General features: G+C 45.5%; 1 protein-coding gene across 3 annotated transcripts; it reads right to left on the minus strand.

The window, feature by feature from the left end:
• Nucleotides 1–637: 637 nt before the first annotated feature.
• On the minus strand, nt 638–13,924 carry LOC133212115 (fibrinogen-like protein 1). Of its 3 annotated transcripts, XM_061353173.1 has the most exons (10): nt 13,722–13,924; nt 12,010–12,248; nt 8,962–9,020; nt 7,929–8,010; nt 7,337–7,547; nt 6,101–6,260; nt 4,482–4,579; nt 4,316–4,404; nt 3,369–3,559; nt 638–1,633 (listed from the first exon to the last, which is right to left on the minus strand). In XM_061353173.1, the coding sequence occupies exons 4-10, from the start codon at nt 7,989–7,991 to the stop codon at nt 1,444–1,446; spliced, it is 1,002 nt and encodes a 333-aa protein (XP_061209157.1). In that variant the 5' UTR covers nt 7,992–8,010; nt 8,962–9,020; nt 12,010–12,248; nt 13,722–13,924; the 3' UTR covers nt 638–1,443. The 3 variants fall into 3 exon arrangements, with proteins under 3 accessions (XP_061209157.1, XP_061209156.1, XP_061209155.1); XM_061353172.1 differs by lacking the exons at nt 12,010–12,248; nt 13,722–13,924 and adding an exon at nt 9,310–9,982; XM_061353171.1 differs by lacking the exons at nt 12,010–12,248; nt 13,722–13,924 and having other exon boundaries at nt 8,962–9,982.
• Nucleotides 13,925–16,285: the final 2,361 nt, after the last annotated feature.

The raw sequence follows: 16,285 nt of genomic DNA on the forward strand, positions 1-16,285 counted from the left end.
ATTGCTCTCCAGTGTTCATGTCTGCAACCACTGGGATTTCTAAGAAGAAGTGAAAACGGAGTTTACCTTTTCATAAAGCAGAGGAACCAAGCCAAGTTACGATACTGAACCTTCACATGTCTCTGCATTGTCTCCAGGACAACTTGAGCCCTGGAAATTAAACTTACCTTGCAGAGACTCTCAGCTACCCAGGACAGCAGGTGTCAAAGCACCAGAGCCAACACCAAAAGAAAGCATTTCTCATATTATGAGCTTTCTCAAGATTTTAATAATCCAAATTTCTGTTCAAGTTCCTACTGTTGAAAATGAGATACGAAGTGTTAAGACCTACTCAGATGGTTTTATTTCACCCTCTATGGATATATAATACAAATTGCAATATGTATGGATCTAAAAGCAAGTAAATGGAAAAGAACAATCAGTTTAAAAAAAATATTATAATTCAGAAAAAGAAATAGGCTCATTTTACCACATGGTAGGTAACTGATTTGCATCAAGCGGATATTACTGTTCACTGTAACTGTTGTTATTAAAAACGTGTGGAAAATAAATTTTCAGTATCCAATTTGTGTTGCTCTTTCATTTCACTCCACTGATACATGGAAAGCAGTGGGCCTTATGGTTCAACCACTTCCACTTTCACATTCCCCTTCATTAACTCAAAGTTAGTGGTAAATTGCATGAGAACATACAAATGAATCGTGACTGTGTTTTATGAACTCCTGAGAGTGTCTATGCTTATCTTAAATTCAGCAAAATCTGCCTCATTTTAATCTGGGGCTTAAATCTGATTGGCAGCATTGTCTTTGCATTAATATGTTGCGGTGTGCTGCAGAAGTGGATCTGCAGCGCAAAGCACTTGGCAACCAAACCCAGCACCCACACTATCTGTGTTGTGGGGATTTCCTTTGAAGTAGCCTTAGTCTGGATTCACATTAGCAGTTGTAGCATGTCACTGCCTTGGCTTCACACTCTCCGGGAGTGTTCTGCAACTGAAGTGTGGCATTTGGGGACCATAGACACAGCTGTTGAAACTCCTGATCCACTAATGTAGGTAGACCAGATGAAGTTCAGTTCCCTATCACCTTGTTGTTTGTTATGTTCTCGTAACTGAAGCACTGGTGGTTAAAATCAGGATGAGAAGGATTGGGCCCTTCAGGAGTACAGATAGCTAAAAGAACATTCTTAATCATTCAAGGTCCAGGGAGCTTTTCTAAAACACTCTCCAATGAGTGCTGAAAATTGCTGCATTTAGTCCATGACTAGATCCGTATGTTTTCTGTCAAATTATTGTCTGGCTGTGCTCAAACAACTCACAATGTTAGCTTCAGCAACTCCAGTTCTCACAGTGCAGGTTTGGCGGTTGGCAGGAGCAGAGGGCTGGCTGTTAACTTGTACAATTCCCTTCAGCCTGTACTTCTTTCCTTTCCAAAGCAGCAGGTTTCAGCTGCCCTGGCTGTTCTCACCATCTCCACTCTCGCTGTCAACAAAGAATGGAGCCCTGATTTTCATGGCAGAGTATTTTAGTGAGTACCACACCCCATGCCACGTAGACCAAACCAAGCCATCATCATGGGATCCATTGTACCTTCCTGTTCTGTAGTACCGGCCATTGAGGTTCACAGCATGGCACCTTGTAATGATGTAAGAGGGGGGAAAAGGGAGATGAAGTTTAGTGTGGGAAGATACTGCACCATTCCAGTGAAGTACAATTTTCACACAACATAGATTTAGAAATAACCAGGGTGGGATTTGTTGACAGATTCAGACACCTAGATATATCTGTCTCTACTGAACTCCTACAGTAGCCTATGGAGATCTGATTAATGCATTTACTGGAATGCAGAGAAGTATGTGGGTCATCTCAAAGTAGACACCTACATTGCTCAGATAATTCAACATGTGGACTCCTTCAAGTGTATTAACTAGGGACAGGATCCAGCTGCCTAAACAGAGAAGTGGAGAGCCATTTGGTAGGCTCTAGCTGAAGTGTAGGCAGCTATGTATTGGCACCTAAAAATGTAGATGCCTTTTGATAAAGGTAAAACCCACTATTGATACACATTTTTGTAGCTCCACTGTTTTCCAGTTGTATGTGATGAGAGGCAGTCAAAGAAGAGGCACATCCTGCCCTAAAGCAGAGGAAAACTGAGCACAGTGTGTCCATGCTCCCAGGACTGATCAACCCAAGTCCCTGTCTGTCAATGTGTGGGGTGTGCCCAACTAGCAAATACATCACCAGGATTCTTGAAGGGTAGCTCATGCCCTAGACATGCTCCACAATAATGTCCTATGTACTTGCTTCACCTTGCAGTGACCACAGTTTCTTTCTTGGGATATGACCCAAAGCACCTTAAAGAATTTTAATGGGGCTGTTTTCCCTTCTAGGTCATTCCTCCGTATGCATTTATACAATCATAGAACAGTTAGGGTTGGAAAGGACCTTAAGATCATCTAGTTCCAACCCCCCTGCCATGGGCAGAGACACCTCACACTAAACCGTGCCATCCAAGACTCTGTCCAGCCTGGCCTTGAACACCGCCAGGGATGGAGCATTCACAACTTCCCTGGGCAACCCATTCCAGTGCCTCACCACCCTTACAGGAAAGAATTTCCTTATATCTGATCTAAACTTCCCCTGTGTAAGTTTTAACCCGTTACCCCTTGTCCTATCTCTACAGTCCCTAATGAAAAGTCCCTCCCCAGCATCCATGTAGCCCTCCTTCAGATACTGGAAGGCTGCTATGAGGTCTCCACGCAGCCTTCTCTTCTCCAGGCTGAACAGTCCCAACTTTCTCAACCTATCTTCATTCGCGGCCCTCCTCTGGACTTGTTCCAACAGTTCCATGTCCTTTTCATGTTGAGGACACCAGAACTGCACACAATACCCCAAATGAGGTCTCACAAGAGCAGAGTAGAGGGGCAGGATCACCTCCTTTGACCTGCTGGTCATGCTCCTTTTGATGCAGCCCAGGATACGGTTGGCTTTCTGGGCTGCAAGCGCACACTGAAGCCGGCTCATGTTCATTTTCTCATCAACCAACACCCCCAAGTCCTTCTCCACAGGCCTGCTCTGAATCTCTTCTCTGCCCAACCTGTAGCTGTGCCTGGCATTGCTCCAACATTTATTCTGACCTTTTTTTCTGAAAATCAATGGCCCGGTTTCTTACAGTGAAAGCAGCTTATCTGCTTTGCTTCATAATGGAAGAAGCAGATTGCTTTCCCTTGAGGATCTGTAGGTGTCAACACAGGTTTGGTTCTGTGAGATGGCAAGATCACATAGCAACCTCCAGCTGTGTAAGGCTGGCAAGTCCTCTTGGCTACAACCACACCCTATGCATCCAAGAGGAATCGACTGCTTTCCTTACCTGTTAAACCACCAGCCGCCCTTGTTCTCAGATGCACAGTTGCCTGCCAGGAATCGATCATGATCCTTGTCAGATGTGGTGAACTGCATCCCTCTGTGTGAAGCTGACCACTGATCTTCAAAATTGCTGCCCCCAGACAGAGCATCACCAGCGTTACCAGAGTAGGTGCCAAACCATAACCTGTAGTTGTCCTGCAATAATATGTGAAATATGTCTTTGATATCAGCTCCTTCTGCCCTTCCTCCCATTTCTGAGATCAAATTTGCTTTGGCCATTGTATCCACTGTGAAAGGCATGGCTGTAGAAGCCAAGGGTGACTTCTGGTCCCGTGCTTTAGTGATCCTAGTATAGCTCAAGGCAGGATTTAAACTTCTAGAAGGGATTGCTGATTACTGCTGCTGCTACAAAAGGCTTCAGGGTTTATTGTCTTTCAACAGCTATTTGAAAACTAAACATACTGGAAGGCTCTTCCTAGCTCATCAAGAGCAACTTGGCAGGAAACCATGCCAAGCAGTTGCCTTCACAAACTGATCAGTTGTTCAGCTAGAATAACTCCTAGGATGTAGGAGAACCAGGTTCAGTTTCCTTGCAGGGTTTCAAACCTGTATCTCCTCCCTCACAGAAGACTCCTAACCATAAGGCTGAAGGCAAACACATGTGGGAATCCCTGTGCACTGCGGTAGAGAGATGGTAAGAGAGCACATGCACATGATCCTGTCTTGGATCTTGGCTTGGGCACTCAGCAGTGTGAGGAAGAAGTCCCAGGCTTATGCTCCTGCTCCCAGGGCTGTTTGTCAGTCAGCCCAACCAGGAACCCCAGGGAACCAAAGCAGGTGAGTTTTGCAGAGTTGCAATTACAACCCTGATACTGAAATCTGATGCTTCATGTGCAGATGCCCCACCCTCACAGACAAAACAAGCAAATCACCACGCTCTCCATTTCGTACCTGCTCATTTGCAAGCTGGAAATTTTCATAGACTGCATAACGTCTTTCCCCATGCCAGTCCATCAGGTCAATCTTTAATGAGCTCTCTCCTAAACACAAAGAGATGTCATGTTAGAACTATCTCATGCAGATTGGAAAGAAATCTACGGAGGGATAATACTTGCACCTCTAGTGAGCAGGTCATAGATGTGGTCATTGCCCAGCCAGTATTCGTCATTCCTGCCCTGGAATTTCCCAAATCCCAGTTTGTAATCATCCCATTTCCTGCAGTGAGATACAAATACCAGTTTCACCATGTGAGGGAGCTAGACAGTGTGTGACACTTGGCTGTGGAAATGGGTAAAACTTCAGCTGTACCTCTAGACACTGTTTTCTACAAGTATCTGATTCATTTCAAGCTGAGCTGAGATTTGTCTCTCTGCCTTAGAATTAAATACAACTTGCAGCTAGCTTCTGCTAAACCTGTGCACACATATATTGGGATCAAACCTTCATATTGCCAGATGCCATGTTTGCAGAATGAGGTTGTCAGTTAGATGGAAAGGGAAAGCAGCAGCTGTCATACTGGTCTTCAGCAAAGCATGGGATATTGTTCTTCAGCAAGCCATAATTGAAATGCACTCCTGGCTGGAAATGAATGTTGCACTCTAAAATATGCTGCATTCCTGGATGTATGATGTGGTATGGTGAAGAATCAGAAATTGAATAGAAGCTGCAAACAAAAGCCTCCAGATGGAGTTAAAAACAAAATATCTGGGTTTGTTTTGTGTTGTGTTCCATTTAAATCTACTTTTGATTCATTGACCGCTCCTACCTCTGCTTTTCCACATGATCACCATTTGAATGTGGTAACTTGTCCTTCAAAGATAGATACTTTTCATCAGCATTCTCTGCCTTCATCTTTCTAAGAGAAATCTCCTGCTGTTACTTTCCCCCCATCATTCTCTTAAAAATCTCTGTTATTTATGTATTATTTTAAATATTCACGTATACTTCTGTGTATCATCATTTCCAGTTTTACTAACCTCATGTTTATTCCCTCTCTCATGTTACTGGGGATATTAACTCTGCCTGACCTTCATACTAGTCAGTGCTTCGCTTCAGGTTGTTTTCCCTTCACCTGTGTTGAGAGCGGAACTACCATGGCTAGATAGCTACCATGCTCTAGGCAAGCCAGCTTAAAGCCAGTTGAGATGCTTTGCAATGGACTGCACTCACCATAAGAGACACCAGACATACCCTGAAGCTGTGTGTGCTATGATAATGAATTAATCTGCATGATGATACTTCTTCTTAACTGTGCTACCAGAGCATCTCTCCTTGTGGAGATTTCCACGTGAAAGCTACCTCCCTGGGATTTTGCATAGAGAAAGGACAATCTGGACCAGCCGTCTGGCATCTTTTTGAATGATTTGAATAAGAAAACATGTTACACCATGCTGAACAAAACATCCTGATGTGAGAATATGTTCAACAGGTATCAGTTTGTGTGCTGGCAGCAGGTACCTGCCCATTTGGAGCCTTCAACAGTCCCCATTAATGATAAAACCAATATACACACACGTATACACTTACTCAGATACAGAGAAGTCATGGAAAAGGCATTATAGGTCCATTTTGAGAATGGCCTCCTACTACCTGTATATACCACTAGATTGTCCTAATGCAAAGAGTTATCATAGCTGAGTATAGTCTTGCACATACTGCTGCTAAGACAGGGTTTGCCAGCCAGAAGGATGGGGTGGAAGCTGTAGGTGTGACTGTGAGCCCTTTTGATGCACCCACCTGTTGAAGTTCTCTTTGCCATTACTGCGCCGCTGGATGACGGTCCAGCCCCCGCCATCGGACATGTCACAGTACACCAGGAACGGCTCTCGGTCTGCCCTGGGCCTGATCCGGTAGTAGCCGTTTTTGGTGTTCTTCCGATCATACACGGCAGAGCAATCTGGGCAGAATGGTACCAGCTTGTTAAACAGGGCAGGGCGAAGCAAAGGGGTACGTGCAGCCCAGAGCGGACATCGCTGAAAGGCTGCCTGGGGCAAGGACAATTGGCAGCCTGTGTATAGCCCTGCAAGCCCTGCAGAGCCAAAGCAAATTGTTCAGTAAGGTAAGAGCATTGCTGGTTGCAAACTGCTGGGCCTGGCAAAGAGCAGCAAGGTTTGAGAGCCTTTACAGCTATGCCCTCTGAGGGAGTCATTCCCAAATCTTCACTGAGACATGAGATGGCTGCAGTGCAGGCTGGAGCTGTGGAATAGGAGAGATGCAGGACCAGGACTGGCTCTGTCAGACTTTGTAGGGAAGCTGATTTGCACTTGGAATGTAACCTCAGCTGTACTTCAGATTGATCAAGGTCCACGATTTCTAAAACAAGAGGCTAAGCTCCTGTGACCAGCTGTACCAGGGCTGTATCAGGAGAGTTCCTTTCAGGACCCCCGTGCTTCACACTTTCAATGTAATGCCCATGAAGGACAAAATCTTGGTCATAGGCCATGATTCCAGTTCTCAAAGTGACACCAAAGAACAGAGTTTGCACAGCTGCTACTGCATCACAGAAGTGATGGAGGAACTGAGCAATGGGGAGGCTCGGCTCCTCCAAAGAGGTTTCAGTGCCTGCAGTTGAGCCAGGTCCTCTGGGCTCCAGTAAGTCACTCAAGGAAATGGACTCTTCAAGAGCAGGACCCATCTCTCCCTAGATATCTAAAGTAGGTCTCACAGCAAACATCTGAGAGGTGCCTGTCCAGCTCTGCACCAGGGTCCCAAACCCAGCTGCAGGTGTACCTGGGTGGTAGATGCCTAAAGCTGCCCAACTCACTCTGGCCCCAGGAGATGTCTGTTGGTACCAAGGCCACCACTGTTGGCCAATCTGCCCTTCTCTTCCCATGTATCTCAGTTTTAAAACACAGTGCACTTTAGAAATGTTAAAACTTTTAGCAGAAATAAAATATGACACATGGGGCACTGCAGGGAGAAACAAACACCATGATGAGCTGAAATTTCCACACACACTACTGCAGGCTGTACCTTGGTCGTAGACTATCAAATTTCCACTGGTTGTGGGTAAAAGCGTCTGATGCTGCATGCTCCTGTTGCCTGAGAACAGCCCACTGCTTGTTCTATGGTAAGTGTTCTCCAGGATGTCCTTCAGTTGTAGTTCATATAAGAAAAGCAAGTCTTGAAGCTGTTTTGACCTTTGCCTTAATTTATTGTTGTCTAGGAAGCAGATATCTTTTTCCTACGGAGGAAATAAAAGAAACACACACACACACACATACCCCATTTCAGTCAGTGGTAGGAACAGGGAGGCAAGAGAGAGCAGTACCTGTCTCCTGTTGACTCTACCATGTCACACTGCCCCTGTGGATCAAAATGAGTTGATGGTGGTCTTCTAAGATACAGCAATCTTGCACAGCAAGGGCTGTTGAATTGAACCCAATGGAAAAGGGTTTTTCTACAATGACCCTTTTGCTGCACAAAGCATCCCAGAATATGACCAGATACACAGAAAATTACTTTGGACAAAAATAGTATGTTTCAACGCCCATTTAATGAACTCAAAGGGGTTTGTACATAAGCCATTGAGAGGTTGTACAGACACTAGGTAAAAGATACACACCGAAAACCTGGGTGCGGGTGAGCCAAAGCTGACCAGCAGAAGGAGCAGCAACCAGGGCATCATCACACTCACTTTTTATCACCTGAAAATAAGCATTGACAGGCTGCAGGGGAGGTTTCTTTGGTTCCTCTCACAACTTATTCCCCCCTCACAATCATGTTAATTCCCCAGGAAATGCTGCAGGATTTGTTAAAGAGGTTGCTTGAAACTACAGGCAGTACAAACCCGGGGGAAAGATGTGTGTCTGAGAAAAGCTGAAGCACCAGTGCGGTGTGCTGACAGCCACTGGAGTTCAGTGGAAGAGATCTCTGCTGCCAACCTGCCCCAGCATACAGATGGGGCTTCCGTCAAGAGAGTCTCAGCTAGAAAAAACACAGAGTTACTGCCACTGGAAACGTTCAGCTGAGCAGGAGTGATCAGCACAGATTGCTCGCAGGGTGCTTTAAGAAACAATGAAAATCAGAAAGAGTTCAAAAGAATCTGAAAAATAGGCTAAAACTGACTCCCCCGCTGCACATCTGGAAGTGCTGCAAAAACTTGGCTACCCAGCTCTTTGCTTTAAGCAGCGATGTGCTTTGTTTCAGCTACGGCTCTATTAGCATCCCCAGGGCGGCTGAGGCTAGGGCTGCTTCCAGAGCCAGCAAAGCTGTTTCCACAGGGGAGCCATCTGCCGGGTTGGGCAGGCGGGGCCCAAAGCAAGCCGAGAGAAGCAGCATCCCATGGAGGGCACCTATAAAAGATGTCATGCAGGTGTGTGCCCCAGAACACAGCACTTTTTCAGCTCACAGAGGAGTTCAGGGTGACAGCAGGGACCTCTCAGCCTGTGATGCTGGTGCTGTTCATCCACACCGCCACACAGCCATGCCGGTGGCTACAGCACAGAACTGGGCTCCACATAAGGCATGTGGGTGGAGGTAAAAAGCCAGGAGGAAGGATGGGTTTGAGCAATGGCTCCTGGAAACCAGACAGCACAGACCGAAGGAAAAGAAAGCAGCTTCATCTACACCTTTATCAACACACGAAATGCACATACCTGTAACTTGCCTTCCCTCCAGACCTCCTCCTGATAAGATTATCTCCCTTAAAAGTCAACTGCAAAAGAAAGTGATCATAAACCTGGCTGCATCTCTAGAGGCTGATGAGATTTTCCTCCTCAGATGGCCCACGCCAGGGCTGCGGATGAAGAATGTCTCACAGCACTAGGCAGTTCACAGAAAAGATACTTGCAATTCCTTGTGTGACAGTTACCCAAAGCCCAGGTTGTCTGTTGTTACCCAATACTTATCCTGCTGCTTCCCAGTGAGGATAACTGCCAGTGAGGTTTCTATCAGCAGTGCTCTCCAAAGGAGAGGGGCTCTGCGGGTTGCGTACCATTACCCACCTTATTTGACTAGGAAGCTCAACCAAGACTGACTACTTTAAGTGTTTATATGAATCACTCAGACTAATGCTCCCTGTGGGAGTTTTATGTCATGTTTAATACAGCCAGGCTCATTTCACGAAGTCCTGCAAGGTGGAAAGAACACAGCTTTTGTGTTTAACATTCCTTTTGTGGTTTATTCTGGTTTATATGTAAAAGTAGAGCACAGCTGTAATGCCAAAGGAGCTGCTAATCTGAAGCAAGAAGCAAACGAGGGGGTATTAAGCAAGATTTGCTATTTGACTGAAGTCTCAGGAGGTTTGCAGTTGTGTAACTCTCCTCTGAGCTGGATGATCAGATTCGCTAGTTAACACAAACAAGGGCATTTGTGAAAGAGAGAAATAAAAAACCCTGAACAAACAGATGGGTGCCTCCTTTTGCATTATGGTCAAGGAATTACAGATTATTTTAAAGAAGACAGCAGAAATGTTCCACTTTACAGAGCTGTGTTCAGAGGATAGACTGTGAGGACAAAAGACAAGGCATATAAGCCCATAGTTAAACTCTGTGTTACTCTCCAGGAAAGCAGGACTGTCCAGCTATTACAAAGTACAGCTATGCTGTTTATTTCTTAAACACTGCATTCTTCTTCTCCCGTAAGAACACTGACCCATTTCACTGCCAAAGGATTATGAAAACAGTGCTTTCCTCCTCACTTGTTCTCTACACCCAGTTTTAGGCTGGTTTGGCAGCTGTGAAATTATATGCATGAAACATTTCCTCATGAAACTCAACCCTTTGCTCTGCCCCTTTGGCCAGGGGCTGCAGCCAACAGCAGGGTGCTGGGGTATGGTGCACCTGGGCACAGGGGGCTGTACAACCTCCCCTGGGCTCCTCCACAGCAGCATCTCTTTCCCAGCTGGAGGCAGCCATCACTTACGATGCTGTGCCCCAGTTCATGCTCTTGCCTACATGGTCAACAGCCTCCTCAGCCTGTGAGCACCTCCTGCTCCCAGATGAGATCCGCAACAGGCCTCATTCTGTGAATGGCAGCCACTCCATCCACGTAATGGAGTCACGGTGTGGGAAGCATTGTCAGCCCTGTGGCTGCCTGCAGGGCTGTATGGCTGTGGAGCACCAGGCCCCACGTCTTGGAGTTGTAGAGGTGCCTAGGTAGGAGGGGCAGTGAGCTGCAGTCCTGGTGGGACTCACGTGTGTATGTGACGTGACTACAGCTTCGCAGGAACAGGACTCAAATTCCAGCCCTCCTTCAGGGACTTCTCTAACGCCTCTCACAGACGTCTGCAGCACTCTTACACACTCTCTATGACTCCACCAGTGTTAGCCTTACCAGTGTTTGCATGTGAAAAAACCAGTCAGCTGGAACGTGCTTCTTGCACATCTGCTTCACAATGAACTTATTTTCCCAGGCTAGATGAAGCTTTAGGAATATCTGAAGCACAAGAGAGGGGTTGCCATGAAGCTGTGTTCACATGAGGTGGGTTTAGCAGGAGGGTGTGTTCATGTACTGCTCCACTGGCCTGGAGCTAAAATAATCAAGTCATCATAAAGAATGTTGCACATTGTGATCACTGATGTTGTTTTCTCACAGATGCTGAAATCCCTAGGCAATGCGACTGCAAATACTCCTTTTTTTTCCTGGAATACACACGCTTCACACATATTCTGCAGTGCAAATTCCTGTTCAGTTACTTGGAAGGAGATCAAATTCCCTCTTAAGATACTCAGTGATCTTGTCAGCAAATAATAACAATTTCATTAACCAAAAACCTCCCCACCCTCCTCCACCCTCCTTCCAGCAAAAGTACGTAGGTGCTGAATAACAGTCGTGAAAAAACTATTACTCACACATTAAATGCAGAGCGAGCACAGGAAGAATGCAAACTGATGGATAAATGTGAATGAGGAGAGTGGCTCTGTGGCAGCTCTTGGTACTCCTTCAGTCACAGGGCACTGGGCTCCCCCAGAAAGAATAGGTGGGGATAAAGCCATGACCATGACATATGATGGACATTCACTCCCTGAGAGCCAAGTGGAACTGCAGCTGGATGACAGTGGTGGCATCTCAAAACTCTTCAAAGACACATCTGGAATACTGTGTTCAGTTCTGGGGTCCTCACTACACGAAAGACAAGGAGCTACTGGAGAGGTCCAGTGGAGGGCCACAAGGATGTTCAAGGGTCTGGAGCATCTCTGTTATGAGTAGAGATTATGGGAGCTGCACCTGTTTAATTTAGAGAAGAGCAGACTGAGGAGTGATCTCATTAATGCATACAAATATCTCAAAGGTGGGTGCCAGGACAGTACCAGATTCTTTCCAGTGGTGCCCAGTGACAGGACGAGGAGCAATAGCCATAAACTAAACCACAAGGAGTTTCACCTCAATATGAGGAAGAAACTCTTTACATTAAGGGTGGCAGAGCACTGGAACAGGATGCCCAGGGGGGCTGTGGTGTCTCCCTCTCTGGAGACATTCAAAACCCACCTGGCCAAGTTCCTGTGTAAGTGACCCTGACCTGGCAGGGTAACTGGACAAGATGATCTCCAGAGGTCCCTTCCAACCCTAATGATTCGGCGATTCTGAGACCAGTTCCTCATTTTTTGTTCTTAAAAGGAGCAGGGACTAAATGAGGTGGACTGCTTCAGACTCCAAAGCAGTTAGAGACCTGAGGTTTCTAAAGCAAGAGTTTGACTGCCTACCTGTGGTCCAGGAAAATGCAGAGTAGCCTGAAGCTAGCTCCAAGCAAAACAGCTCATTTGCACTGAATCCAGGTGCTTTATGCATTTGCCATTGTTTTTATACTTTTCTATCATGTCCCACCTTCCATGAACATCCTGCTCGCTGAGCTCCATTTTAGGCACTGCAAATCTGGAGGTACAAGGGGTTCACAGGCTCTTGATACCTGAGCTACTAAACATCTTCTGTAGGAACCTGGCTGCTAGATTTTTTAAGACAAAGTTAATGTATGAGGTCTGAAACAATTTTTTTTTTTTAATCTAATAATAAAGGGTTTCATCCAAAGTAAGATAAATGTAAAAGATTGGGATGACATCAGCCACCAAGTTTCAATCTACCAAATAACCGAAACCAGCATATGTGCATTAAAAGTCTGTGGTTTGTGAGCAAGGAGTAACCACAGAAATGTGTGTACAAAGAAGGAGCAACGGCAGACCATGAAACACACTAGATCTGAATGTTTTGATAATGTTCAAAGAGCAAAGACATAATTCAGTCTAACTAATGAGTCTGCATGCAGCCTGTGAGTATCTAATGGGTTGACACAACAAATGTAATGAGTTTGGAAGATCCTGAGGGCAAGCACAGGTCCCCTGGACCTCACATCAGGAATAGCTGTACCAAACGGAATTAGTCACAAAGCCAGAGGGAGTATGTGGATTATCTGCATGATCTTCTACCTACCTCAGGTCAGAGAACTCCCTGACTTAATTCAGTCCCATTTGAATGAGAGCATCTCTTTGAGAAAAAGATATTCTGGTGTAAAATATTCAGTGCTTAAAAACCAGCCATCACCTTAGCATGCTCTTTCACTGCTTAATCACCCACATTGTTAATTATTATTGTTTTTTGCCTTAAATCTAAATCTGCCAAGTCTCATCTTGCAGCTCTTTAATCTCATGATGCTTTACTCTGCAAAGGGGAAGAGCCCTCTGCTGCCAAATGTCTTTTTCCATGCTCAAGGGTAGGTCCAAGCTCTGTGCCTGCCCCAGCTGGGAACCCAAGCCTTCGTTACCTGCTTTGGCTGCAGGGGGAAAGCCAGCAGGGTCATGGAGCAAGGGGTTACATGGAGCTTGTCCTGGGAAAGGCTGGGCACCATGGCACAAGTACATCCCAAGGGAAGAGCCCTAGTGGGCAGGGAACTTGGCTGGCGTGGAGAGGTAGGGCAAAACCAAGCTTTTCTCCTGAGGTGATCCCATTCAGAGTTGTTAAATGCAGAACACATACATAGAGGTGCTATAAGATGTGGGTGGTGTTTGGCAGGGTGTAGTGGAGGTGGTCTCACTAGGCTTGTTGAGGGCCCCCAGGGACTGCAGTACTCTTCTGCCTAGATTCAGGATCCCAATCCAGCCTAAGGAGGACACTAGCAGGCAAGATTTGTGGTGAGGACAGTCCAGGGCATGCACAGGAGCAGAACTGTAGGTCCTGGAGGATCTCTGCAGCCCAGCAGAGTGATGTTTGATCAAATTAATTGTCTCTAATGTTAGGCAGCTGCTGAGAAAGTATCTTTCTAGATCTAAATTTCAAAGTTTTAAGACTGCTTACACCCCTTTTGGGGCACCTAGAGTTTTTCTGAGATCCAGCCCTGAGCAACTGTGATTAAGTCACTCCTTGTCTTTTTCTTTTTTTCAGAAGACAGGCAGCTTTGGGTGCATTTCATAGACTTTTAACTCACATGATGATTCTTCCCTCTTTCTTCTGGAATTGTGGTTGCCAGGACTGGAGACCTGAGAGCAGATAGGAGCCAAGTAAAGAGATCAAGCAGTATTTCCAACCCAACATCTTTCCTGTCTGTGGATCAAAGGATCTTGTTACTCCTTTTGTCACAGCCACATCTCACAGTCATCTGTGTCTGGCTGATCCCCACCACTACCCCAGGATTTTTCAGAGTTACCTGTCTTCATGACACAGTTGCTGATGCTCCAGGCCTGTCCTGCCTGCAGTCAGGATGATTGTGATTCACAACATGAGAAGTTAGTCCAGAAGTGCTTGCAAGCTGTTTGACATGGATACGCATATGCCTTGCACGTGGCAGGTGCCTTGCAGTGACAGTTAGTGGGACTGTAAGTAGACCAATGGTTTTTTAAAAGCTATTGCATGGTCCTTTAGGTACCAAGGGCTGAAAAGCACCATCCTGAGGTCCTTGTTCTGAGACTGACAGTGGGCGTATGGAAAAGCACGTTGCTCGCTCATCTGAACTCACCAGATGTTACAATTTACCCTGTGCTACACAGCCGTGCTTCTGACTGACCACTTTCCCAACTGCTGTGTCCGCTGCAGACTTCATCACATGGGATTTTAGCCAGGGCATAGTTTTAAACAACAGAAATCAACACAACATTAAGCACCGTAAGACAACACCCAATCCCTGCAGAACCTCTCTGGAAAGAAATTGCTTATGGATGGTTCCCCTTTCAGCTATTTTAAGACTAGTATGCTGGGTTTTCACCAATATGAACCAAATTGAGTTTATATTCTTCTACCTTTTTAATCAAAGTGATTTTCTAGCCAGGCAGTTGCTTACAGAGGCAACAAAATACTTTTGTCAGTAAAACTTGCAGTCTTGGTTTAGAAATATTAATCAGTTTGATAGGAATTCTGTTTCCTAATCCCATGATGATTAGCATTAATTATTGTTATTACTAAGACCCCTTAATACTTTATTAGTTGAAACCTCTGTCTACTCTGCTCTCATTTCAGCTGGGAGCAAAGCCAAGATGACAGATCTACCAGCATCAGGTCATCTGACCTTTTAATATTGGCAGAAAATTGATTTCCCCTCCCCACTCATCTGCATATTTTTGCTATCCCAAGAGTTAATAAAAATAAAACTACTTTTCTTGGCTATTTCTCTTAAGAGTTTCAGACATAAATGAGCCATACCTATCGATTTTAAAAACCTGTCAAGTGAAGAGATTCTGTTTACCACCCTCTCTGTTATTTTTGGAATGTAAAGTATGTTCATCACCCCTCTGAGATATGCATACTTCATCCTACTCTCTATCCAGTATGTAACTGGATTACTTACTGAACATTTCAATCTCTTCTGCATTTTGTTGACAATTCTGCTACTTCACACTGCTGAATAATTATCACGGGATCAGAACTGGATTCTGATGGCTCTTTAAATGTCAGTATCATGAGTTACCCAGCAAAACATAATGAAAATGACTGATAAGTCTTGAATTAAAAAAAACCAAAAAACAAAAACAACAGAATATTTAATGCTTTTATTTTATTTTTAGCTTTATGAACCTTGGATCTTGTCCTATGCTGTTCTCCACCACCTGAGAGCTAGAAATTCGGTTTTATTACTTAAAAAAAAAAAAAAGTGGTGTTTTTTAGTCAACTGAGTCCAGAAATTAGGGTTTTAAGAAAATAGAGTAACCAGCTGGCAAATTTTCTACAGCATCACCAATACTGTAAGATTAGCAACATGAAAGGCACAGTTACAGTGTTATCATTGGCAATGAAGCATCTATCTGTTTGAGGAATAATGGGAAGAACTGGTTTTCCTTTCTAAGTACAGCCTCTAGCAAGCTGGTTCATTTACAGCCCTGGCATTCAGTCCAACCTGGAAGCCTCCTGCCCCTCCTGTGACTTGTTACAAATTGTTCTGTGAAAAGTTTGCTTCTGTATCCCAAATGCTTTCACACCTTGGTGCTTTCAGAGCCCAGGACAGGGGAAACGAGACTTCTGTGTTTCTACAGTCTTCTCCAATATGGCCCTTCTGTTTAGTCTGCTGCACCAAAATGCTCCCTATTCTCATCATTCACCTGAAAGATTTTATTTCTTTTGGGCAACGGGCAGCCGGAAAGGTTCCTGCCACCGGTTAACCACATCTATCCCTGTCCAAGCTCCAGCAGCCTCGGCAGCACCCCCAAAAGCTCGCTTTGAGCTCCCTCTGCTGCCGACCGTTCAGCAGAAAACCTTTCCAGTGCGGTCGTGGCCCCAGCAGCAACACTTGTCTGTGATCTTCCTGCTCGGGGATTGCTTGTCACTTGGCTGTTGACAGGCGATGAGGAAGACGTGAAGCCCCTGCAGTGATTATCACGCTGTAATCTGTCCCGCAGGCCCCATTCTGCAGGCATCAATGTTCAGTGTTAGGTGCCTGTCCTGGATGGAGCAGTCGCTGTCACTGGCCGTGGTGGCCGAGCTGACCCACAGCCCACCTGCACCGCCCTGTCCCGATCGCCGCCACGCCACGGGAAATGCATTAAGAAGCATCAAGGCGCGGCA

This window comes from Neopsephotus bourkii, unplaced genomic scaffold, assembly GCF_033783945.1.
Source record: "Neopsephotus bourkii isolate Nb327-2 ecotype Australia unplaced genomic scaffold, CSIRO-AGI_Nbou_v1 NB_663, whole genome shotgun sequence".
Taxonomy (NCBI): Eukaryota; Metazoa; Chordata; class Aves; order Psittaciformes; family Psittacidae; genus Neopsephotus; species Neopsephotus bourkii.

Excerpts from the sequence above, each read along its gene's own strand:
- LOC133212115 (XM_061353173.1), bottom strand. The coding sequence starts at position 7,991 with ATGATGCCCTGGTTGCTGCTCCTTCTGCTGGTCAGCTTTGGCTCACCC. Across the intron at positions 4,580-6,100 it reads GGCAAAGAGAACTTCAACAG|GAAATGGGATGATTACAAAC; the intron begins GTGGGTGCATCA and ends ATCTCACTGCAG. Across the intron at positions 4,405-4,481 it reads CTATGACCTGCTCACTAGAG|GAGAGAGCTCATTAAAGATT; the intron begins GTGCAAGTATTA and ends CTTTGTGTTTAG.